Source organism: Anguilla rostrata, chromosome 1 (genome assembly GCF_018555375.3).
Source record: "Anguilla rostrata isolate EN2019 chromosome 1, ASM1855537v3, whole genome shotgun sequence".
Lineage (NCBI taxonomy): Eukaryota > Metazoa > Chordata > Actinopteri > Anguilliformes > Anguillidae > Anguilla > Anguilla rostrata.
Window position 1 is genome coordinate 24103860 of NC_057933.1, and position 26430 is coordinate 24130289.

Consider the following 26430-nt stretch of genomic DNA (forward strand, 5'->3'; position numbering starts at 1 on the left):
ATTTGTAATGTACATTTTTTTTGCTCTTTTCTGCCACTCTGTATAGTGCCTCTGTGACATTTCACTGTAAAAAGCGCTATACAAATAAAATTGATTTTGATTCAGTTCATTTCTCAATGTCAGTTAAGGTTTTCTCACATTAGAACTGTAATGTCTGAATGGTAAAACAAATAGATTTGTTCCCATCCCTCCCCACATGATGAAAATATGAACACTATGGACAATAACTGTATAAATATGAATAATGGAATGTTTCCTGCTGGGTGCTTTGGTAAGACTTAATCTGTTAATGCTAATCATGTAATGCATTACCATTAATGAATTCATACGGGCTGGTATATGGATGCCCATTAAAATATTTAAGAACTAGTCGATCACATTACATTACGTTACATTACAGGCATTTGGCAGACGCTCTTATCCAGAGCGACGTACAACAAGTGTACTAATTGAGTCCTTCTAGATTGTGTGTTAACCAAACTCCAAAAAATCATGGATAATTTGTTGATCATGGATCAGTTTTGCTTTCCCTTTTTTGTTTAGAGTTCAGCATGCATGCTATGAAATGGGCTCAGTGTTATTGGTGGCTCTTTATGCTTCTTCTTCCCAATTTGAAATACCCAATCATGTGCATCAGAGCTCGGAGCTGCAGCCTCGGCTATCAATTCAGCAGAATGCAAGCGAGCGCATGGCAAGGGTGTTGCTTCTTATCTCCACAGTTCACAAGTTGGGCTTGGACAGACACGCATGGAAGGAAGACACTTCACATGCAGCTTAGCCAGTGGACGATTGAGCAGTATTTGATTGACCAGCGGGGGTTTCTGGTGCTTTCGGGGGTGGGGGGAGGGGTACTATAAAATCCTCACTTCCCTCCAATGTATAGCATTTCAGATTTCTAAAAGAAAAAAAGGAGTTTTCTTCATGTGACCTTTTTGATTTTTAACTTGTTTTTTTAACACAGTTACTGTACATTATTAGCAGGCAGTCAGCTCACATCTACTGTACATTATTAGCAGGCAGTCAGCCCACATCTACTGTACATTATTAGCAGGTAGTCAGTCTACTTGCTACTGAAACAGCTGTTTCTATTACCAATTTGCAGACCCATTTTTATATGCATATTTCTTGATGAACTGGGCTTGCAAAGGAAAAGGTTAGTGCTTTTTATGTATTTGTTAAATAAAAATAAATGATTAATCCAGCCCTATGTTTGTGAAGGAAAGAGCACAACCCTTGCTCTTGGTGAAAATGCTGACAGAATCCAGGTCAGAGAGGCAGAGTGCTTTGTGAGACTGGCCCTTTCAGACAAGAGGATAAGAGCTCCATCCTGTTCCTGTGCAGACTGCTTCCCCTGGCACAGTCAAACAGTACCCATGGTGACAGGATACAGCACTATTAATTTTCCTGGTGTGGAACAAGGCTCAGAATGTCCCCTTTCCACCTTGGGGGTGAACCAGAGGCTCACAGTGCTCCACAAAGGAAAGGCACAGCTGTCAATAAGCTCGGGCCAGAATTGTTGAGTTGTATGTATGTATTTATTTCCGTTGAATGGCTCTTCATGAAACATTCATTGAAATTCCACAGTATGTTTTCAATGTTGAAGGCTATCTGGGAGCCATTACCCTGTCCTTTTATGGTTCCTTGTAATCACTGCAAGCTGGAGAAGAGAAAGTGCGGAGATATGATTGGATAACTAAAACAGCAGAATCCCTGCAGAGATACGATTGGATAAATAAAACAGCAGAAACCCTGCAGAGATACGACTGGATAAATTAAACAGCGGCATCCCTGCAGAGATATGATGAGAAATTATAGAGCATTATGATTTGTCTGACCTTTGCTGACACCATCACGCCATGCCTCCAGGTTCATTGCCGGGATGTTGTCACATGACAGGAAGTCATGTGGGTAGTGTGCTTTTTGGAAGGGGTCAGGGGGAACCTCTCTGACTCCGCTGTTGTCACAAATCACCCGGGACAGTGAGTGTCTTTTGAGTTCCCGTTTCTGTGCCTGTGTAAAAACTCCATTGTTCTCCCACCAGAATCTACAAAATACGAACCGCGCCACTTCATTATTACTGACAGTCCTGCAGTGATCTTCAAAATGAACCATCAATCTCCTTGGAGCATTAGTGCCATGTGGGAACTTGGGAAATGTAGTACTTGTGGTTACCTTTCCACCTTCTACAAATGGCTTTTTATGTTGATTAAACTGAAACAAAGTGTGCTCCCTCATATAATGATGTAATTATTATGACTGTTTTGCTCTGTGGCCTGGGGATAATTAAAAGTGCAGTGTATCATCACATTAGATGATGAAAATGCTTCAGTTCAGATTTAAAGTAATATAAGAATTATGTCTACAGCTATCCAATTAATCTATTCAAATCAATATGGCCATGCAACTGATTGATTCTTACTATTGCACTGTACCAAGAAACAATAATAAAATTTAAAATAAATGAATGATAATTTCTTTACATGATTCTTTCTTTCCAGTTCTGATGAAACTTTGTTCTTCTTCCATTTTTAACAGTTACAGGCAAGGCTTTGGTGCTCTATCTTTCTTTTAGAAGGCATGCTGGTTCATTGTGGGGCTAGGCATGCTGTGGTTTTCAAACAGTGACCCTTACCAGCTGTTCTACACAACAAGAGATGTGATTAGCCTGCTTAGCTAGAGACCAAGGTCCCCAGCCAAGAAAACTAATTATTCTCTTGTTGGTTGTCCCGGGTTAAAGCCAAATTCTGAAGTGGACATGCTTATTGATGGCTCTGAACTCCACTAAACTCACATCTCAAAAGAGGCTTGAACATATTTTTTAGCAGAATGTGACTGTGTATTGGCATTTCTAAATCAGCTTGCCTATCACTCTTGCTTTTTGAAATGCAGATATATGGCCATATATGGCTATATAAATGCTATAAATGCAGATAATATGTGATGTAATGCTTAATACAGTCATTTTATGGAAAGGGACTGTAAACATACATTTTTAGGAACAAACCAAGTCCCTTTTAATCTGGAGGAACAACTGAATCATGCAGATTTGTAATATATTTAAGAATGTACTTTCTTGTTGACTGTCCTATGATTGAACACACACAAATCTCACCTCACAATTTCAGTATGTTTTACATTTACCTGTCTCCATCACGCAGCACTTTCATCTGTTTGCCAATCAAGCAGGCAAAAAGAGGGCCAGTTCTGCCACCAGGCACGTGGTCCTCCAGCAGCCCACCAAGCCAAACATCTATGTTACTTGGGTGACCGTACAGATCCATGATCTTCTTCACCAAAGCAGGGTCACTTATAATTGATCTGATTTCAGTGAGGGTTTCCACTCTTTCCAGTCCACAGAATGCTCTCCAGTCATTGTAACCTGTAAACCAACACAGCAGGATGACAACTATATGCTTAGGAATGAAGGAATGTAAAGTCAGACATTCTTAACGAATACAAAATGGTTACAAATTCCATGGGATTATGCAAAATTTGGCTTCAGTGAAGGCGCTCATTTTAATTGACCAGTGACATTTATGAAAAAAAAATGACATGTCCCATATCAAAAAATCTTCTGTGCTTCTGTTTGTAAAAGGAAAGGATAATGGTCTTTACAAGTCAAGGATAAAATTAAGGATTAATGTTAAAGGTCAAGGAAACTGGATTTAAATTGTGGTTATATTCCCCAGAAGTGACAATTGATTGTCTTCTTAGTATTTCCTTCAAGTTTTAAACCCAATTATAACCATTAAATTGTAATAAACACTATTAGATTATCGTGACCTATCCAGCACATAAGGACAAGTGGGCGTATATCTGGCACTCACTAATATTCACAACCATAAGAAACATCATATATAAACCATTCCTCGTTTCTATGTTAGAACAGGTGGTCCCACATAGTTAACCCCCTTGTACAAACCCCCAAGTGGCCAGGACACTGGTGTCCTGAGATCACTGAACTCAGACATTCAGTGCTCCTGCAACCAAACTATGTGTGTTCTAGCTTAATTAGAAGATAATACACAACTACTGTCCCAAATACAAAGTGTCTAAGTACCATTATTGGTCTGGTTGGTTGTCCATTTTACAAGCATGCCCTCCCTGCAATCTCATGTTACAATAGTGTCTATCTGGCAGTTCATGAAAATATTCTTTCACCACCAAAAATTCATATTCTGTCATTGCAAACAGATAAAGCCAACAATAACCCAAACGTATGCCAATACAGAGGTGAAAAATGCTGCTCACGAAATAGCCTAATAAACAAGAGGAAGTCTCACAAAATTATACCGCATCATTCAACTATCAATATCTGTGACTAAATATGGAATAAATATATATTCTTACCATTAGATATAATAGAGATGTGCCTTCCAACATTCAGTGGTCATTCATTATCTTAAACAATCTACTTGAGAAATAAACATGCAAATAGAAAGTGGGCATTATCAGCCAAGTACAACACCTGACTTGCTTTTTACGCCATTATAACCTTTCAGTTTATTATGGTTTGGTTGATAACACATCTGGAGTTATAAATAGAACATAAAATAGTTTAAACAGAACATTAGCTGGCAAAAGGGGCTAAACCTGCAGATCAATCAACGTGTAGTAACGTAACACAGAGCTGCTGTACACTAACATTAGACCTGGCAGCAGTCTCAGGCTCCGGGCATTACACCCAAATAAAGAAAGGCTTTGATTCCACATATCTGAGCTCAGAATCCGTTTAATTATCGCTAGCTGAAGGTAGGCCTGCCCACCCATCCATCATGTGTCTGCTCTGTGGCAACTGAGAGTGTCCCTAGCAGCATCCGTTGGGAGGGAGGTGAAGGGAGGTAAGGCACTGCGCCATTCGCCAGCACTAGCTTTTCAGAAAAGCCACATTGTTTTTGTAGACAGTTGTTGAAGTGTTCCTCGCGAAAATGGGCACTACAAATATTAAATGTTGGGGTTATTGCAATATTGCACTGCCCATGGGCATCCAGAAATGAAACCCATTTCTTGTGGGTCCCTCCTTTTTTTTGGAAAAAGCTCATTGTTTTTTCTGCTTGCAGAGACGGTGAATTTTTAGGCATTTCTAACTTGCCTGCCTGCCTCTATCATTTACATATTCCAAGTAGAAAGGATTTAACCAGCCTTAGCATTTTCGTGACATACGTTGTACCCAGTTAACCCCGCCCACTGAAATCCTGGTGTTTAGCCAAGGGGGAAAAAATCATTTTTTTAAGCATTTCTGGGCCATTTGAGAATGAAACAAATTACTAAAACAACACACCGGTAAAGAATTAACAGATTTCAGTTTCCAGGACTTCTAATTTAATCCAGTCCTCTGTTTTTTACTTGTTATAATTTTAGTCAATTAATTACTCCTACAGCAAGTCATTATGTAATAAATACAAAATCATTCAAACCTGATTATCTTAATCAAATGCATGGATTCTGCTTTAAGGAAGAGAACCTCCTTTGTTCCTTTCTCCTCTAGACAGTTATACAGTAATTGGGTTATCTGTGGAGCAGTGCTCAGTACAGAGGAGTTGTTATGTTTAAAACAGCTGTTCTTTCCTTTTTTCTTTTATACACCATGAGGCAGAAAAGCCATCATTAGTAGCAGATTTTTAAAATAATCTTGTGGTTGTGTGCACATAGCAGAAACAGGTGTGGAGATATTCATGCTCACGGGAGCTCAATATCCGCATAGTTGCACTCAGCTGAGCACTTCCTTTATCCCAAAGGAAATCCTATGCAAACTGGACCCAAATCATTGCACTGTGTATCTATCTGCCTGAGGAAGAAATGTCATACGATCAATGTTAGTCTGTGGTAATTAACAATGGAAAAGAATACAATCGTTGTAGAGATAAGAGCACATGTGCAAGTGATTTGGAAGCTTTTTTCATTTTCATTTAAATTATTTTGCCCACACTGCTTCAGCAGGAGTTAGTTTTGCCCCAGTAGATTGTGAAAAGGCCAGGTGCACAGGATTCTGACAGTGGATGTGGAATATAGGCCACTGTGCATTCGCTGGGTTTATCTGTGGAGAGCTATGAAAGTAATGGGAGGCATACACAGAATTTGGTCCTTGGGGGCCATGATATTGCAAATATTCCTGACTAACACTCATGGCTGGATTCAGGCTGAAAAAACACTGAATGAGATGGTTAAGTACCTGGCAGGAAAGAGAACATACTCTGAATGTCAGTGCTGAGCGGTTACGCAATATGTCTGCCGCTGTATACTGTAATGTTTCGGGGACATGGTCTGCTGCCTTTGTGGACACTGCAGCCCCCCAGGACCAGGTTTGAGATGATCTGCAGACATGGCGGCCCTTAAGATACAGGGCTGAGTAGACACAGTGCTGACCTGCAAGCCCATGGTCGCGACCTCGCTGTAGGTTTAAAGCTGTCAAATCCAGAGACCCAGGACTGGACAGGACCAGCAGCCTCTGGGTGAGCTCAGGGGTCATCAGGTGGTCGGGGGTCACTGCCATGGCTGGCTTTCCCAGCATGCCTCTCAGAACCGGGTCCAGCCCCCCTGCCAAGACAGCAGACAACAAACAACAAATGACAAAGTTTCTTTGCTAAATAAAGTCTAACTTTGCAATAGAGTAGAAATAAAAGTAATCTCAGAATCCCCAGCTTCAGAGGAGAAGCAGCAATTGTCTTTTTTATGATTTAAACATCAATGCAAATTTCTGTCTCCAAAAAATACCAATAAGATAAAACAGTTGCCCTGTACTTCTCTGTATTGTGTGGAGCATGGAAAGTTAACGTAGATGATTGGTGCTGGGGTTCATGACCGGTGTAGTGTGCAGGCTTTAAAGAAAAAAATGTCTGCATGCCTTTTATATGGACTGTTAAATCCCACCACTAAAATCCATCCATTATCTATACCCATTTATCCTGAGCAGGGTTGCAGGGGGTGCTGGAGCCTATCCCGGCATGCATTGGGTGAGAGGCAGGAATACACCCACACCATTCACTCACACACTCATATCTACGGGCAATTTAGGGTCTCCAATTAGCCTACCTGCATGTCTTTGGACTGTGGGAGGAAACTGGAGTACCCAGAGGAAACCCACACGGACACAGGGAGAACATACAAACTCCACAGAGAAAGTACCGGGCTGGATTTGAACCCAGGACCTTCTCGCTGTGAGGCAACAGTGCTTCCCACTGCACCCGCTACCAAATATGTATTCATTTATTTATAATGCAATTTAATCACAAGTTTCTTCTGTTCCTTAATGCCAATGAAGAACTCCCAAAAGCATACAGAAGGAGCTGATTAGTTAGAGCCACACAACAAAGAGACCTGATTGGTCTAAAGCACACATACCTTCTCTCAGCAGTCTCCAGGGACTGAAGAAAGACTGATGGAGGCTCAGAGAGGGGTACAGGTCATGCTCCTGGAAGCTCTCGTTCAGCCTCCTCAGCACGGGTGAAACTGTTGCATGCCCAAACCTGAACGCTGCTGTGGCAAAAACGTTAGAGACTGCCGGGTTGACCAAACTGTTGTAACCTCTGTACGTGCCAACGTACTGAGTGAAAGCCTCAGGTCCAAGGACTTTAGGAATATAGTCCCTGTAGGTTATGATCTTGAAAGAGGAGACACAAGAGTAAATAACCAGCCTTTTTCCTGATAACCAGCTCTTTAATATGCATTTAATTATTCTCTCCTACATTATAATTTATATCATTTTAATGAGGAACTAAATGTTTATTTCCACAACAGGATAATAAGCTAAAATTATTAATTTATTGAAGAATATCCATCTTGAATTGTGGATTGAATGAGTTCACCAGCAGCTTTCCCAAGATTGAGTTAGTAGAGGCATAAACTACCTTTGAGGTGTGAGATGAGATGAAATGCACTTTCTCACCCCCCAAAAACATATCTACCCTTATTACTATTTACAAACTCCTAGGTCATGATTTGGTTTGCTTTTAAATGTGGCTCCAGGGATGTAGTACAACTTTCACTGTTTAAGTAATATATCCCATTCTCCCTGATCCTTTTGTGGCCAGACATGCAGGAAGGGGGACATTGTCTTGTTTTCTCACTCTAATTTAAGCCATTTCTCTGCATGACTCTTCTACTCCACTGGAAATGGCTTTGACTACACAGGCTTTAGAAGACCAAACCAAGAAGCTTAATCCCTATATCTCCTCACCCACAGTTCTGAATCACCACTCCGGGCCCACATTAATGTTTTTTTTCTGTACCAGGACAAAACAATTGCTTTGAAGAGTAATTTGCAGGTGACAATACCACAGGGTACCAGAATCCAACAACAAAAAGGAAAGATAGTGACAGAAACTACTTCAGTGAGTGGGTAGACTTAGGGAATAGTTGATAACATTTGGTGTAAATGGGAAACTATGGTTGAGTGTGTAGTATTAGGGATTAGTGGAATAAATAATCAAACACAACCTACATAATTAGAGTATCATTGCTCATGTACAACACAGAGATATACTTCAGTAAACTAGGCAGCAGAAACCTAATTGCTGAAGGAGTCATAGAGTTTGTGGGAGGAGCTAGAGACAAGGCTATTTGCTTTCCGACTTTCTGAATTCATCACCTGGTGTTTCTCATCAGCATGATGCTTCACATCTGCCTCCCCACCAAGGGGCACACTGACATGTTTTCTGTAGACTTTAAAAGGAGCTTTGGTTCTGTTAACATATGAAGCATGGATCCACTGGTAACTTTTAATCCCATTTTTGTTAAGTTTCTTGGAGGATGGCTTTTACTTGGATTGCATCTTTGCAAGTAGCTAGCTGCTACTAGCTACTTTTTTAATTTAGTTTTGAATTAAATTAAGTAAAAAGGAAACAATCTATACCCCCATGCATTGCATCAAATAAAAGCACTGTGTGTGAGAGACCTCAGGAAGATAAGTCATTGGGTTTCATTTACAGAAAAAAAAGAAAGTTTCATAATGCTCACAAGTGAAATTCTTTTTTTCATTTTGTCTGTCCATAAATTTTACTATTGCATCAAACAAAGGCCCCATAATTCATCTGTCAAAACATGGGACAAATTATCAAAAATCAATAATGTTTCAAAGACTTCTGCTTACCTTACCAGAATCTCCTCCTCTCACATATCCTTTCTATCCAAATTATCTCCCCTTGCAGATATGAAAATACCTAATCTGCTTACAACACATCAACCTACTATGTGTGCCCTGGATCCCATTTCCTCACTTCTTATTTAGACTAACTCTCATTAATCTCTTCAATGAAGAATCATTACTGTCCACTGGCAGTGTGCCCTTAGCTTTCAAGGTGGCCAAAGTCACACTCCTGTTGAAGAAAAAGACTCCTTCTGCTGCCCAGAATTATTAACTAGTCTACATACTCCTCTGTCCCTCCCAAAACCATTGAACATGCAGCATATATCCAACTCTTGTCATGACCCGGCTAATTTTTTAAAGTATAAAATAGGGGGTGAAGCCAGTCACATCAGATGACCAACACAAAAGCAAAGTAAAATATTATCACATCACTAGTCCTGCTGTCTGCACTTCTGAGAAACCCACAAACAGCACAGTCTACACAAGCAATTTCTTGTCAATGAATTAATGACATAAATATTATTTGCAATGCCTTAAGTGCAAATATGAAAAAATCCCATTTGTATAGTGACTGCAAGTATGCCTGATGCTTACACTTTAAAATGTCATTTTGTTGCTATTAGTAGGGAGCATGGGGGAGCGGGAGTTCAGCTTATTTGATGAATTGAGTCAGTCCAGGAGCTCACATTTTGTTTTAGTTTGTAACATTGATTTCAATTTGGAACAACATTAGTTTATAAACTCCAAATTTGTTTTGGGGTCAATGTCACTGATTTTGATAGGGCAGGTTACATATTAGGAGTTCTAGAGACAGACCTTTACAATTCCAGATAAGCATGTGAACAGTCTGGAATTCACAACATAACAAAGCCATGTTTACACACTGCAGTACAAGAAAAAAGACTACATTTACCCCGGAAGGGGATAGTGACACTCTTACTTCTTAACACAAAGTAACCTTCCCAAGATCTTCCAGTTTGCCATCACGGGTGGTCAGTCCACTGAGACTGCCTTTCTCTCCATCACCAAACCACTCCAGTCAGTTAGATCACCTGGCTATTATGTTTTAATCCTGGGCCTTTCTGCAGTCTTTGACGCCATAGATCACATATTCCTCCTCGCCACTCTGACCTCATTTGGGATTTCTGGCACTTAAGTGGACTGAGTTCTAAATCTCTGGCCAATCCTTAGGGTTTCCTGCAATGATGGCTTCCCTGGATGTTCCTACTGGTGTGCCACAAGGCTCTGTAATTGGCCCCCTCTTTTTTTCCTTATGCAATCTCTTGGGCATGTCATCTCCTCCCAGGGGTCATACTCATTTATGGGCTGACAATACTCAGCTTCTCCTCTGTTTCCTTCCTTCTGTCATGTCTTACTTCACATGTCAGCCTGCCTGAAGGATAGGCAGAACTGTAGTATAATGACAATGTAGTATAATGGGCAAGGAGCTGGTCTTGTAACCTAAATGTCACAGGTTTGATTTCCTGCCGTTGCACCCTTGAGCAACTTAACCTGCATTGCTTCAGTATGTATCCAGCTGTATAAATGGATGCAATGTAAATGCTATGTAAAGGTTTTTTTTTTTTAAGTCACTCTGGATAAGAGCATGTAAAAAACAAAATGTTTGGAATCTCCTTAGCTGGCCTCCCTGCCTACGCCATCAGACCTCTGCAGTTCATCTAAAATGCTGCTGCTCATTTGACCTACAGCCTCCTCAAACTCAGCCATGTCACTTCCCTTCTCATCTCCCTCCACTGGATTCTGCTGGGCATCAAATTAAATCCTTGGCAGTAGCCTAAAAGGGACAGCTCTGTTATATCTTCAAAAGACCATCAGACCCCACATGCCTGCTAGACCTCTCTGTTCTGCTACTTCTGGGCATCTTGCACCTCCCCCCCAGGTACCTGCACTTCCAGGTCACGTCTCCTGTCTGTTCTGGCCCCCTGTGGTGTAATGAGCTTCCCAATGCTGTCAGAAACACTGCCCATCTTTTGACACAGGCTGAAGACACCTATTCACCTATTGCACCATTGCACCTGACCCCCTAGTTTTTTCCCTCTTTTCTTGGATTTCATTTTGAAAAATGTATAGCTGTGTAAGATTAGGTTAGCTGTCTAGCCATACCTTCTTTTGTTACAATACAAATTGTTGTTTGTAAGGTTAATATTACACTAAGTGATTATGAATGGGCCACTGTGCCATCTTGGCGGAATATCATTGCTGTATTCCTGAGATTAACACTGATCTTCTCCACTGTATGTTCTGAGCATCTGCCAAAAGTGTGTAATGTAAAATCTAATGTGCAAATCACTCTGGTTAAAAGCATCTGCTACAGGCCAAAATGTAAATGTAAGGAAACAGAACCTCTACTATCAGATCAAATAGAATAGAACCTCTAACATCAAAGCAAAAAGAACATAACCTCTACCATCACAGAAAAGAGAAGACACCTAATAACAGCGATTCAGATGTCATGGTTGAAAGGAGAAGCTTATAAGATTTCTGTGCAGAGAATGAAACAGGAAAACTTTGTGCTTGAGGAACTGAGAGCCTCATAAGAAAATGCACATTTACTTTGCTACCAAGACTTTTCGGCTGACCTGGCCTTCATCCAATAATATTCATATCGTACATACAGTATCATCTCATAAAATCATAAAGTAAATTTGTAGTTTATTACAAATGAGTTGCATTTTTCTTTTTGCCTATTGACAGAGAATGAAGAAACGTGAGTAAGGAAAAGCACAGCTCTGCAGGCTGAGGAATCTTGTGTTAAATGGAATAATTTTTCCTCAGACACAATGGTTCACAAGCACTCAGTACCCTTGCCACGGGGAGTGAGCAAGACACAGATGGATGCTGGTCTTCAGGCTAAGCAGAGCATCCATAATAGATGCACATGTTATGAGAGGAGCTGAACACTGAGGATAAGATGACTTGGGACAACCAGACACTATTCAGCACAATGCGGGGGTAAATATACTTTAGAAAAGTAAATATTAGATTCGATTAGTTTAGGGCCTTGATATTGCATTGGCAAAATCGTTGAAAATGTAAGAAAGTCTAAAATATGTCTGAAACTGAGGCCATTATAATGTGGAAAATGCTTAGCTCAGACACCTACAGACACCACACTTAAAGCAGGCCATTTTTTGAATTACCCTCACTGTCCTTCAACCTGTTCCATCTGTCTGTGCCCCTATCTGAGTATCACACTGACACTTCTAGTGCAGATGGCATTCTCTGTGTATGTGTGACAGTGTAGATCATGTCTTTATGTGTATATGACTAAGTGACTCACCTAACGTAGATTATATGTGTGGCAGATGGACTCCCTTGGTGTAGATTATCACCCTGTGTGTGAGTGGATGACTCACCCGGGATAGACATTATGATGTTATGACAGTGTGTTACAGGACTCCGCTGACATAGATTACGACTCTGCATGTGTGATGGAAGACAGAATGTGAATGAAGACGGAAACTTGCCTGGTGCAGAGCTCCAATTATCTTGCGGGTCTCCTGGTAAGTGGTCTCAGTGCTCCAATGAGGATTGAGTGATTTCAGGACATGGCCTAGACGGTTGTGTTCTCGCACCCACAGTGTGTGGAGGGCGGAGAGAGAGAGGACCTCATTAACCCGGCTATCTCCTGCGAGGAAGCACTCTCCCCTCTCGCCTGGTGGTCCCCCTGGGTCTGGAAGGCAGGCATGGGGAGGGTTGGGGACGAATGGCAGATGTGCTCGGCCATGGTCTGTGAAGTGAGGGTTGACGGTGAGGCCTCCAGACTGGCTGGACGGGTCGCGGAGACGGAGCTCCAGGGTGGAGCTACTGCCGTACACCGTGGAGGCATCCAGGAAGGAGGTGATTCCATTGGCCTGCTCCCGTGCCAGACCCGTGCGAAGCTTGTGAAGCAGGGTGTTTACATCATCAGTGCTGGACGGGCATGCCGGGGAAGAGCGAATGAATGGTAAACACTTCCGCTGACCTGACAGCCGGTCATCATGTGGAACCTGTACCAATGCAACACACATATTTACACTGAGATAAAAAGGCTCTATGTACAAATTCAGTGAAGAATTAGACACTAGCCAGTATTCAATCAACATTTGGCCATAACTTTTGCCATTTGTCCTTAACTTCGTTCATAACATTATTTTTTTTTTAAATTCCCGTTTTAATGTTTTTCTTCACAAATATAATTTTAGGAGTTCAGTGATCTCCAAATTGAAATAATTAATGAATTATTTAGTGAAGAAAACTGAAGTTAACGTAGTTCACATAACTTTAGATAACAGACAACTCAGACTAAAGGACAAAATGTTCATTCAGACCAGGCCTTTATCAGCATGCAGTAAATGCGGCATTTTACATTTAAACACATACAAACACCCTCTCCCCCTCAACACAAGCACACCCGCATGCAATGGAAATGATAAAATCCTTTGGCAAATGTCAGTGTTGTTCACTCCATAAACACCTGTCATTTCCGAAAAACAGCATTGACATGCCGTTATCTGTAATCTCTATTTAAAGTGTGAAAAGTATGCTGTGTCTGAGGGAGATAAAGCCCTTTACACTTCTGCTTCAGACTTCTGCTTTTTTACTCTGTCCTAGCGACCCTATTCAAGATGCTAATATACTACAAAGGAACATATTCTCTCCAAACTTTCAAAACTATTTTATGTTAATTACAGGTACAATTACAAATCTACATACATATCATTTTAAATCAAATTTCTGTCATGAAAAACAATAGAAAATAAGATATGATGTTATGGTCCTTGTACAAGCCAGAGCACTGAGACACGGTCTCACATAAAAGTGCATATACATCTCACATTCATTATTACATTTTAAAAAGGAATTTACTGCCATTTCAAATAAACAAAGAACTGCGAAAGTCACGGTTTCTTTCTAAATCAGAATTCAGACAAGTTTGATGTTCTAATGCTGTACTTGTAACTGTAGAACGCTCAGGATATCATATTAGTGTAGCATTACATGAAATATATTCTATAATTGAGGAAGTGTTTCTCTCTTTCTGTCTCTTGTGTGGTGCATGCTGGGAGCACGGGTGAGAGTGCGGTACTGAGTGAGTGTGTTATTAGCGCGGATTTTAGAATCTGTTTTGGTTTCTATATTTCCTTGCTCATATTGGTTCCCTACTTTTATTTCTTTTCTTGCATGATCCAGTAAGAGTTTTCTATTTGTCTTATTTTTAGGATTTGCAAATGTATTTGTTTAGTGGTAGAGCTAGGTTTTAGAGGGATATGCTGTCCCCTCTGACACCGTCTCTTTCCATCAAGCACAGGGTTCATATAGTACCTGAACCTACCATAACAATGGAGGAAGTTTTGATTGCTGTGGGGAGCAGGTTGGTCATGTCAATCTGTCTTATGCCTCCCGTATGAAAAAGGCATCAGCATGAGGCGCCGTTGTGGACAAAAGTTGGTCGAAAAAACGAGAGAGGAGATGAACCATTTGGCGCGAGAGACATCCAGTTAGCCAGCGAGAGAACTGAAACCATGCAAGACAGACTGAAACCCCACGAGAGAGGTCCAATGAACAGCGCACGCGGTCCAGCGGACAGCGAGAGCAATTGAAAGTGGCTTGCATTCCCATGTCGAAAAAGAGCATTTGGTTTAATTATGATGTACTTTTAAATGCAAGAACATCCTGTCTTTTAATTGCTCTAGAGGTGAAATGCATACTTGCATCACACTACTGCAAATGTTGAAAAATTAGTCCATTAATGATATGGGAGCTTGGTAATGTTACTGACATTTAAAAAAACCAGAAGTTACCTGGCTACACACGAAGTATGACAATTCAGAAAACGGTTGAGTTGCTTTATTGATAATTGGAAATAAGCAAAAACATGACGATATATTATAATTGTCAACATTATCATACTCTAACTCAGGATACTAAGTATTTCTGGTAGCTAACTGATGTGAGGCTGCCTAACTGGCTGCTGTGTTTCATTCGCCCACGCTATCCACTGGACTGCACACTATCCATTGGATTTCTCTCGCAAGCCACTTTCAATTGCCCTCGCTGTCCACTGGACCATGTGCGCAGTTCATTGGACCATCTCGTGGGGCTTCAGTCTCTCGCAGGGTTTCAATTGCTCTCACTGGCTAACTGGATTTCTCTCGCGCAAAAATAGTTTGTCTCCTAGATAGTCTATGCTGGCTTGGGCAACAGGAAACGTTTTGAGTGCAGCGATGTTGGGCATAAGCCCTTTGCCTGTCCCCATTGACAGAAGGCGGAGGTCATAGCAGGGGAAAATAGTATCTGGCCTCCTGCTAATGGCAGTAGGGTTCAGACAGGTGTACAGGCATGGTTAGTCTCAAACAGAGAGGCCACAAGATCCATTGGTCAAGGTTGTCTTTCCAGGGTCTAGATTCACAAGCAAGAAAGGAGCAAGAGGATCATGCAGTTACACTTGCGACTGACACAGGAGTGTCAACAAGTTCTGCGAGGATGGAAAAGGCTGAACCTGGTAGTGTTGTAGTGGCTGACAGAAGGACAGTGTCAGCTGAGAATGTCATACTGATGTCAAATAGCCAAGCAAAAGAAAACAAGAAAGAGACAGCAACAGATCTAATACATAAGCATGTTGCTTTCTATTCCCTAGAACAAGAGATTGATTTTTTTGGAGAAAACATCAGGAAAAACTGTGAAAGTAAAAAGATCACTTTCCTGATACTGATAAATTCAACAGAACTATTGGTGTATTGCAAAGACTTGCTGGGACTAATTTATTGGATGTACAAAAAACACTACAGGTAACTACACTGCAAAAGGCAGATATTCCTAGAAAAAAACAGAGGGAAGAATGCAATGAGCTCCACATCACATAAATTTGATCATGCATTACACTGTGTCCTGTTCTTTCAGCCTGTTCTTACTGCTTTCTCTGTGTCTCTTCTTAATTGTTTGCTCTTTGAATATAAATGGGGGAGAGACAGAAATAAGAAGGCATTAAGAGAGGTAGCACAGCAGAACAATTATCAATATTTTCTTTCTGCTGGAAACCAACAGTGACACAAATAATGAAATAGATTGGGCGTTATTTTGGAATGGCTCACTTTTTCTTAGTTATGGCACTAATGTTAGTAGAGTTGCAAGCCTTCTTTTCTGCTAATTTAAATGTGGATATCATTTCCACCACTGAGTTCATAAAGGGGACAGTAGTAATAGTTAGAGCAGAAGTTGGGATATGCATTCTGCCATGGGAACATATATGCTCCTAATCAAGGGTCAGATAGGCAAGATGAAGGAAGAGGTAGGCAAGTGTGATCAGCACTATATCGCCATGCCTGCAGATTGAATTGCACAATAGATTTTACATTAGATATAGTAAGCGAGGAGCATCAACGGTGATCTCATAACTTAGAAGAGACGTGAGAAGATGCGAGGAGAATTAAACATCCAAAAGCAAGGCAGCATATGTGGGTCATTGTTTTAGATAATAGAGTAAGTGCAGCTAGACTATATCACCTCTAAATGTCTGCAGGGCATAGAGATTGATCGACTGGAAGCTGCATTAGTCTTGTAGGGTTTAGACCATCATAGGATCAATCTGGGTAAGAAGGCAGTACAGAGGAAGCAAATGTCCTGCCTCATGTGACCAGATGGTAGTGTCACCAAAGATCCGGTCATGATGAGGAGACACAATGCCCATTTCTTTTCTGGCCACTCTGTAATGAACAATGTGCAGCAGAGCTTCTGGAGGGTGTCCCTCTGCTCAGTCCCATGAAAAAAGTTGCACTGGATAAAGAGCTGATCACGGATAAAGGAGTTTACCACGGCTGTGGAACAGCTAGCCTCACCTTGTGCACCAGGGATTGGATGGGCTGACCACTAAAATTTTATAAGACGTTCTGGGGTTTCCTGTCAGCTGAAGTACTAATAGAAAGCTTTTTGACAATGATGATGGCTTATAACCATCATCGTGTTGGAGAGCAGTTCTCACACCTATTCTTAAAAAGGGGGACCTAGTTCTTTTAGAATTAGAGACTTGTGGCACTCCTGTGTACTGACTTCAAAGTGCTTACCTGGCCACTTTTGAATAGACTGAAGGACTATCTGTCACTAATAATACAAATGGATCAAACCTGTTATGGACAAAACTATTATGGACAATCTTTCCTAATCAGAGATGTTGACCATGGTTTTTGTATTTTCCACCTTAAGCACCTTCGGTTTTGCTGAAGACTTCATAGTGTAGATGGGTTTACTATACAGTGAAGCGACCGGCACGGTTAAGGTGGACTGTAAATTCAAAAAAATTGACACAGTAAAGAAATGCAGGGAGTTTGTGTCGTTTTCTTCACAGACCACCTGCCAGACAATAGGCAGCAGGTTTTGGTGCCCAGATATGACTGTGTTCCTGACTTCTCTAGCACACTGTTCAGCAACTGAATGACAAACGCTTTGATATGAATTGCTCGACCAGATGCAAGTAAAACTTATTTTGCACATATAATTACTCAAGATTGATTTGTTGCAATTGTGTGATGAAGTTCAGGAAGACTTTAGAGTGAGGATGAATATTTGTTGGCGTTGCGTTGTATAGAAATAATTTAAAAGGTTCACAGAGATAGACGCCTCAAACATACGTTCGGTTTTTTACTGAAACATACTTTGAATATAAATTAAATTACCAAATCTGTGCATTTTCTGAATTTGATGAGTAAGAGGAGTGAGACAGTGAGTAAAAGCACAATAGTGTGTAAAAGCACACTCCAAATAACGGAAGCTGGGGAAGGTAGAAGCATAGCCTACTGAATCCGTTAAGATGGAAGAAATAGCCTATTTAAAAATATTGCACTTTGTATGTCTTTAACTACTTTTTCCATTTTGTATTTTGTGTTGTTTTGCACATTTTGTGCTTTTCTCAGTGCGCCTGTAATATGCCTTGATATGTTTTTCACTTTGCCTAAGAAAACCTGGAAAATTGGAATTGATTCAATTGTGTCCTGTGCTATAAGAAAATTGTTTTGCAGCATATAGTTTCATAATCTTGAAATTAGGTCACGCTGGGCGTCAGACTTGGCAGTAACAGTGTTATGGTCCTGCTGTAACTTCTCTCTCGTTTGCTTTCCTGTATGACGTAGGTCATTAGTGAAGATGACCAAAGCGGGACTCTCCAATATAAGAATCTCTGATGCGTGGGGAAAAGGCAGCTGTTTTTCCCACAGTCGTCCATCACGTCAGGGCTACCCTTTCAATTTGTGTTGTCCACTCGGTATTCTCACTATTTGTTGTTACCCGACAGATGGTGATTGTTTTTATGTTCATTTTCGATTGTACTTCTGCAGGCTGAAAAGATAAGAACAGGTAAGTTAGTTTTCCGGAAGATACTCCGTTTTGCCCCCCCCACCCCCCCACCCCCCGGTACACAGGTAGGAACCTCAGGTTTGCAGGGAGAGTGAAAGAACTAGCGGGCCTGCTCCAGCCAGCCACTATTTACCAGAGTAAAAATTATTAATTTATAAATATTTATTTATTTATCTATTTATTTATATATTTCTTTATTTTCTTTTCACGTTCTTTTCCTTGTCATGCAAATTTGTTGTTTTGTGGTTAATGAAATAGCGACTGCAAACTTTGTTCATTCTGGGTGGTTTTTGTATGTTGCGTCTCTTTTGTTTTTGTTTCAGGCATTTATTATAAACAGGCCGGATAGTGCGAGACGTAACAACAGGAAGAAAGAAATTGCAGCCTGTCTAGTGTTAATAAAGGGATTTTTCAATTCAATTCTCTCTCTCTCTCTCTGCCCAAAATGAAATTGCCCCTAGAGAGATGAATAAAAAATTCAGTACTGTTCTGTAAACAGACTGCCACAGCAACAGAAGCAGAAATGAAATTAGCTGGGGTTGTGGGGGTTGGGGCAGTGTGGCTGTGATGTGGCACCTGGATAGGGAAGCAGAGATTAGTGTTTTCACAGGTGCCAGAGCAGGCTGGCTGCGCGGTTGCTTGGTTAGCGCTCTGCAGGGTGAAGGAGATGTCGTGGTCCACGTACTGGCCCCAGTCCACCAGCATCTGGGAGTAAGTCTCATCCTCGAGCAGGCCCCCGCCAGAGTCGCGCATTATCACGTTGCTGACTTCCCTGACCTGTAAACATGCAGAAAGGAGACAGCCGTCAAACCTAGAAAACAAACAAAAAACGTCAGCGGCTTAATTTAGCATTCTTTCTCCGTTTTCATTTTTGCATTTTTTTTCAGGTGTTATTTTAAACAAGAAGGGCATTTTTATTCTTTATTCTTTCGATGTGTAATTCTACAATATATATGCAGATTTTGTAATGGGCCTGTCCCTATTTGTATATGGCTGGATTGTTCTGATTCTGTCAATTCAAAAGGGAAAATCATAATTCAGTGAAGAGTGATACAGCTACACTCTTGTGTGACGAGTCTAGAATGCAGAGTGGTGCCTTACAAAAGCCAAAGCCTCCACCTCCCCCACCCCCCACCCCCCTGTGGAGACTGCTGCTTATGTGTGAGTTACAATAACACACGAGGGAGCCTAGTCAGCAAGAGCTCTCTGAAATGATGCGATGTCTGAAAAGCAATCTTTTTTTCCCCTTAAAGGTTATCAACAGACCAAAATTTAGACAACAGAGTATATATTTGCCTGGCATGTCAAAAGAAGCAGCAAAGCAGCCATAAATGATGGCACTGTAACCATTACGGCTGTATGAATGTTGACACATTTTCGGGCTAAAATGCAGGCAGTTTATGTCGTTCCCCTCTGCAGCTATTTGTCATCGTACTGTGTGTTCTTTGCACTGTGTTGCCATTCGTAATCATTTCTGGCATGTGGGTTGACACACGTGAGCCGCTCTGTGGACCGGTTGTGAATTTGATGGAGGAGAGGAATTCATGGCCGGCGATCGCGGGAGGGTTGACGACACGGCGGCGAGGTGGCTGCCGCTCACCGGGGGCAGGGGGAAGCTGTGGTAGAGGCGCCCGCTGTGCCAGCCCCGGGGGGACCGCTCTCCGTCCTCGTACTCCGGCAGCAGCCATCTGGCCAGGGCGGTGTTAGCCGCGCCCCAGAAAGGGTGATCCCTGCAGGGAGAGCACCGCCATTACTATGTCTCCTTCTCTGCGCCCGTGCACACCGGGCTGTGTAGGCGCGTGCCTCCATTTTGTAAGATTATCCACTCAAGTCTCAAGTCCCAGCACATCAATCATACCTGCCGCCCAGGTAGTTTCGGTCAACTTATCATAAGGACAATGCAGGTTATGAGCATAAGCGATGACTCGTCGCCACTGATCGTCATTGTGCTCAATAAAAGAATAGCAACCGGGAGTGGGTGATCAAGAACTATTCCAAACAAGGAGACTTGATTAACAGTACAATAGACTTTCCTGGCTAGGGAACTGGAACATCAGGCCTCCTATTGATTGGCAGACTGGATAATTTAGGGAGGCCAGACTCTGATGAAATCACGTTATTTTGAATATACATTTGAATTTCCTGCCTCTGAAAACAATGGATGGAAAAAAGGTATTTAAAGACAATCAGTCCTGAGAAAAGGGTTCAAACTAACTCCACTGAATCCCAGAGTAGGTGACTATATTTCTGACAACTGCCGTCATTTTTCATTGAGTACGAGAGACCGTCCTTTTTCTTCTTACCAGATTGTTTATACACAATCCCTACACCATGGATGCTCAGATCTTGCCCACAAATACAAATCTGGCTCTGGTTGTCTTTTCTCCCAAGTAACTCCTAGGGGTTGTGGTAAATGCAGCAGTTATTGGCTTTCAAGGGTCCATGATTTGCATAACAGGGCCCTACATCCACTCTACAGTCTCCTGCACACCATCTGTACACCCACTCTAAACTTTCTCTACTCCAGCCAAACACTGACTGTAGACCCACCCTACACGTTCTACACCCTCTACATCTTCTCTACACAGTCTCTACATTCTCCCTCCACTATTCCACCCACTCTACATGCCACAGTGATGTTCTCAGTAGGTTTTTACTGTTGCATGAATGCCCCCAAAAATCCAGATCTGCGCCCATGCATCCTACTCAACAGGCTGCTCATCTTTAATTCTCCACATCAAGAGCCAGCTAAAAAAGCGTATGAACTTGTCACTGTTTTAAGTTTAGAATTGCTGCGCATTCTCTCTTTGAGAGAAAAGCCCAAAATAAAAGAGAAAAATGTATTTGAAATGCAAAAATCACTCCAGTCTGCTCCTTGGTGTGCTGGAGGATCTTCGCATGTGTAAATTAGGAAGCCATTTGTGGGAATTTTTCAATAGGAATCAGTAATGTTAATTAACATTAAAGTTCATTTTTGACCTTTCTCAAAAGAGAAAAAAAACTTTCCCCTTTAAAATCTTTAAAAGATTGGCACTGTAAACACTGCTGCACTTTTTTGTCCATTTTATTTTCTCTCTCTTAAATCTACCCATTGAATGTAATTTATTACTCACATTCTTAATGCCGTAAAGATGAGAAATGAACCCATTTGTACAATTTTTAATAACAAATTTTATTTTCCACCCAATTGGAAATGCCCAGTTGTATTAAATAGGATTGTCTAACCACTATAGCGTAATCAATCAATAAGCACATTCTATCCTCCAAAGCTTAAGCTGCCAGCTGCCACTTTTTCCACTCTAAAGTTTGTTAGCTGAGCTGAGCAGTCATTGCTTTGGAGAAATGCACTTCATACACAGTTGTTGCTCCCATGATGCACCCCCTCTCTCCCTGGATGATGTAACATGCATTAATGCTAATTCACTGATATCTCTTTTGAATTACTTACTGTGTAGCAGCTGGGTCGTAGTTTCAGGTTTAATGTCATACAGAATTTAAATATGTAGAGTGGAAACTGACCTGTTGTTGCACACTCCAGAGATGGTGCGGTACTTTCTGGAATGCCTGTCCGTGGGACATGAATTTTTTGGAATTGGACGGTGGCACCCTGACAGGTTCATAACAAGCTCCACTTCCTTTAATGTAGGAAGCTCTGGAAAAAAATCAAACATAAAAGTATTGAATTTTCATTGCTCAGGGAGATGAGCGTTCATATTCTGTGAAAAATCTTGGCTATAAATTCCTTATGAGCTGTTGGGTCGATTGACACTGAATCCTTGGCCCAGCTCCGCACCTAAATAACAAAAGAGTAGCTTGTGTGTGGGCTGCTTTAAATATAACTTATATGAAGTCTCCGCAGCATTATAATACTTCATGAAGTATTGCAACAACCATGATGGTTCGTGTCCATTTTATGCATTTCCTCTGACTACTGTTGCTTGCAGTTTTATGAATAATAATAATAATAATAATAATAATAATAATAATAATAATAATAATTTGTTATTATTATTATCATTAGTAGTAGTAGTAGAAGTAGTATTTAGAATAAATAGAATTAGAAGTGACCCCCAGGGCAGTGGAAATCAGAGATTGTAAAACAAACAGCCAGATATACCTGTCACGCTACTCGCTCACTGTAGAATGTGGTTTTTACCTGAGGCCCTGGTGTCTCGTGTGCGTCTGTGCTTCACTCGGTCCTTTAAGTCCCACAGAGTCCACTCCAGCCTCTGTGCAGCTCTGGACTGCTCGAGCATTTCTGGGTCAACCTGCCGTCGGAAGGAAAAGGCAGGGGCTGCAGACAGGACTGGGCCTTCCCTGTGCTCTCCGTAGGGAACACAAAGGCAAAAGAAGAAATGCATTTTCATTGAGCCAATTCATTATTCAGATTTTTTTTTCAGAATGTTGAATGTGCAGTATTTGTAAGCCTCTCCTGTTGCATACAAGTCTACACTGCAATTGTTTTTGTTCCGTCACTTGTGTAAGAACCTGCATCACAGGAGTCTATCAAAGTGGCTAACACCCTCCCTCCCTGGGTGGGTGTGTGACCATATGTCACCCTTCAGAGCTGTGATTGACAGTTGTGAATGATATGTTCAGAATTCAATAACAGGCTGTGAGTAAAATCCACATATGGCAAACCAGTATCTTAGCAGCTCAGCATTTAATGCACATAAACAATTAATTTCACTTAAATCATTGCCACACATTACCAGGGCTGCCAGTTTGGGATTTTATACTTCAGTTGTTATTCCCCATGGGTTCCCTGTAGGCACTCAAATGGCACAGTCACATGACTCATTTTGGTGTATTTGTAATGGAACACAACACACTTAAAGTGTACTAAATGGTAACTGAAAATCTGGAGTGCCATATTAGATGGACATGGCATGGTGGTGCAGTGGGTAGCACTGTCGCCTAACAGCAAGAATGTCCCAAGTTTTGCCCTGCAATGGATTGGCGACCTGTATTCCTGCCAATGTATTGCTTTCTCTGCATCCGGAGAAGGAGCAACGCTTAGGCATTTTCATCTTAGCTTGCCTTACCGGCACAAAAGTGTCAAGAGTGTCATTTACATATTAAGTGTAGAAAGGTTTTCACTGCACTTAAGGTTTTTGTTACATAACTAACACCCAGTTAACCCCGCCCACTGAAAACCTGGTGTTTAGCCAAGGGGGAAAGCAAGCCAGTTTTGGCAAAGGCTTTTGTACTTATTTTTTGCAAGAATCATTTAAAAATATTTCTTGGCTGTTTGTGAATGCAAAAAAGTATTAAAACAACACATCAGCAAAGAAATTCACAGATTTCAGATTCCAGAACCTTTAAAGTAGCATATTTTTTGCTTGGGAATGTCATTCAAAATTTAACAGATATCTTGTAAAGCGAAAATATTCAACTGGAAAAAGCTTCCAAATTACTTGCATTTATAAACAAGTGTGTTGTAAATTGACACCATTTTTTTTTGTTGTTGCATGAATCATTTTCAGAATGTACCTGTGCTGCAAACTATTATTATTATTAGTATTAATAAACACTTTTTGTTCAAGTTTAACACTACATAATTCAGTTTTAATAGAATTTCCCACTACTTAAACTAAAAAAAAAACATGCATCCCCTGTGCAACATTTCAAAACACCGCCATATGTCTGACATGTCCCAAATTAGTCTTGTGTGCTGTTTGTTAACATTAATTGTCTGCTTTTTCCCAAGGTTGTCCAAACCCTGATGAAGGTGTAAATTGTAACACATCGGTAGTTTTTTAATGCTCATTTCCCTGTCTCAAATAAGTATATGTTTTTTTAATGCTATACTCACAGGAGTGCCTCAACACTTGAATTTTATAGCATGTCACATATTTTGTGTATTTATAAAAATCTTGTTTTGGTCTTACACTGCCATATATCTGTTGGCCTGAAAAATTGGACTGAATTTTAAAGTGAGCGTCGTTTGTAAACATGGCTGTCAATCATCGCCTGCGCTTAATTAGCGGCAGCTGCTTTATCAGTGTAGAGGTTTGGGGTGCTGCTATCGACCTTGTGTTGGCGGCGGACTGAAGTACACGCGAGGTAAAAGCAGAGATAAACTGGTGGCCCTGCACACGTGGGGAGGCTGCAAAAATAGAGGCCTTCCAAAAAGCGGGACAGAAAGACTGTTTACCTGTGTGTGGTGTGTAGAGGAGCCATGTTTCCTCCTGGAGGATTGCCCTGGAACGCGAATAAAGGAGATGCTCCCTGTCCCTGTTTCCCTGGGAGACACAAAAATGTGAAATCTGTTTTAAAAAAAGAATCGGGACAGGAGTGCATTTATAAAGTCACCCCCTGCAACTCGAAGCAATTATGAAAAGGGTTTTTTTTTCAGTAAGAATGATAACCATGAGATTATTATTGCTCACCAATGGACCAAATAAATGTGGACAATTCTGTTCAAATTGTACAGCATATACCTAATTACTCTGTAGATGGCTGTTTTTTTATTTTTCAGTTTCTATCATGTTGTTTTTATAAATTAAGATAAAGTGACATTGAAATGACAAAAGGCGCATGCACGCACACACATACTCACATTGACTCAAGCATAATTGTCATAAATTAAAAGTAACAGCATGATTAAGGCTTGATGATCAGCTGAGAGAATTATATCAATATTTAAATGTAGTGTACCATAATCTTTTGAAATTGTCTTACTTATTGTTTGTTCGAGAGCACAGTATCTATTCATAATGCATTATTAGGCTATACGATAAGAGAAAACAAATTGTAGCAGTACTATTTAATCAAAGCACTTTCTTTCTGCCATACACCTCTGACTTTAGCTATCAGCTATGAAAGTTATTTTTTTTTCCCACATCAGAATATTAGACAGAGGTAGAACGTAATGCAGAGAATTTACTTACTTTGGTAATTATGAGCTTCAGGGCTTGACATAGATAAGAGCAGCAAGCAGGATATCAGTGAAGATGTAAATACCTTGATGTAAATAGTCATAATGTTTATTTTTCAGCAACCAAAAAATCCAGTTGTATCAAATATCAGTACGATCTGCCAAAAGGAGAAAAAATCCATTTGATCACATACTGATACTTAATAAATGCAAAAATCATGCCCGCCTTACAATAAATATAAAGAAACATAAACAGCTTGGAAGTAGAGATGAATAAACACAAAATATTTACTCCAAAATCCTCTTAAACTCGCAGATCAATGATTCTTTTACAGAAACACATTACCCTTTTCATCAATGCAAATACTTTGAGAACAGACTGTAATACACATAATGAGGATTCATTTGAAAAAAAAAAAGTAAAAAAGAAAGAAAAAAGTCTGTTATCACACCGAAAGCAGGACTAGTCCAACTGTATATTCGTTTTAAGCTTCTTGGAAGAGCTGTGACTGGCTAGGATGGTCTGCCAGAGTGTTTCCATGCAAAAATGCTCACCGTTTGACGGTCCGACGGTTTGACAAGGCGGGCACGGAGTCCAAGCTCTGCACCAGGTGATCGAGCCGGTCTGGTGGCGGGCGATAGCCGAAGGGTCAATCCCAGAACTTGCTGGGGGAGTCAGGTTCATGCTCTCTTAATCCAGCAAGAACACTTCAACCTAGCGACTCTTTCCAAAGCACTCACCTACACCAGACAGAATAAAAAGCTCCCAGATGTCATACATGAAGCAAACTTTCATTTATGTATATTTTGTAAATGCCCTCGCCCAGAGCGACTGCAACACAGTACACGATTTGTACGTAGTTCACTAAGGATCGATGAACGCCAATGTAGATGCAAGACTGATTGGGAAATCTTTCTCCCAGGGCCATCAGTGATTGGGGAGAACCAGGAACCCAGCTGAGCAAAGGGTCAAAGACAAGCAACTCTCAGCTGTTATTAATGGATGAATATGGAGATGAGCAGGAATAATAATTCGCTTGGGGGGTACTGTATAAATCACAAGTCTGAACTGCTGGCTTCTGAGGTTTCACCTTATTCCCAAGTTCCTCTGCCTTTC

General features: G+C 40.9%; 1 protein-coding gene across 1 annotated transcript; it reads right to left on the reverse strand.

Annotated features, from left to right (window-relative positions):
- Nucleotides 1–1568: 1568 nt before the first annotated feature.
- tpo (thyroid peroxidase) lies at nt 1569–26072 on the reverse strand. The gene is made up of 13 exons (XM_064331045.1): nt 25869–26072; nt 25327–25471; nt 24591–24678; nt 22590–22750; nt 21953–22085; nt 20034–20163; nt 19010–19210; nt 12574–13095; nt 7342–7600; nt 6367–6537; nt 3142–3379; nt 1836–2044; nt 1569–1657 (listed from the first exon to the last, which is right to left on the reverse strand). Exons 2-13 carry the CDS (start codon nt 25415–25417, stop codon nt 1632–1634), a joined length of 2229 nt encoding a protein of 742 aa, XP_064187115.1. The 5' UTR covers nt 25418–25471; nt 25869–26072; the 3' UTR covers nt 1569–1631.
- Between the last annotated feature and the right edge of the window lie 358 nt (nt 26073–26430).

Bases quoted from the DNA above. Each gene is read 5' to 3' on its own strand.
- tpo (XM_064331045.1), bottom strand. From the start codon at position 25,417: ATGACTATTTACATCAAGGTATTTACATCTTCACTGATATCCTGCTTG. The intron at 3,380-6,366 runs GTCAGCACTGTG...GTTGGTTTACAG, and splicing joins TCGCGACCATGGGCTTGCAG to GTTACAATGACTGGAGAGCA. The intron at 2,045-3,141 runs GTAAATGTAAAA...CGTATTTTGTAG, and splicing joins GTGCTGCGTGATGGAGACAG to ATTCTGGTGGGAGAACAATG.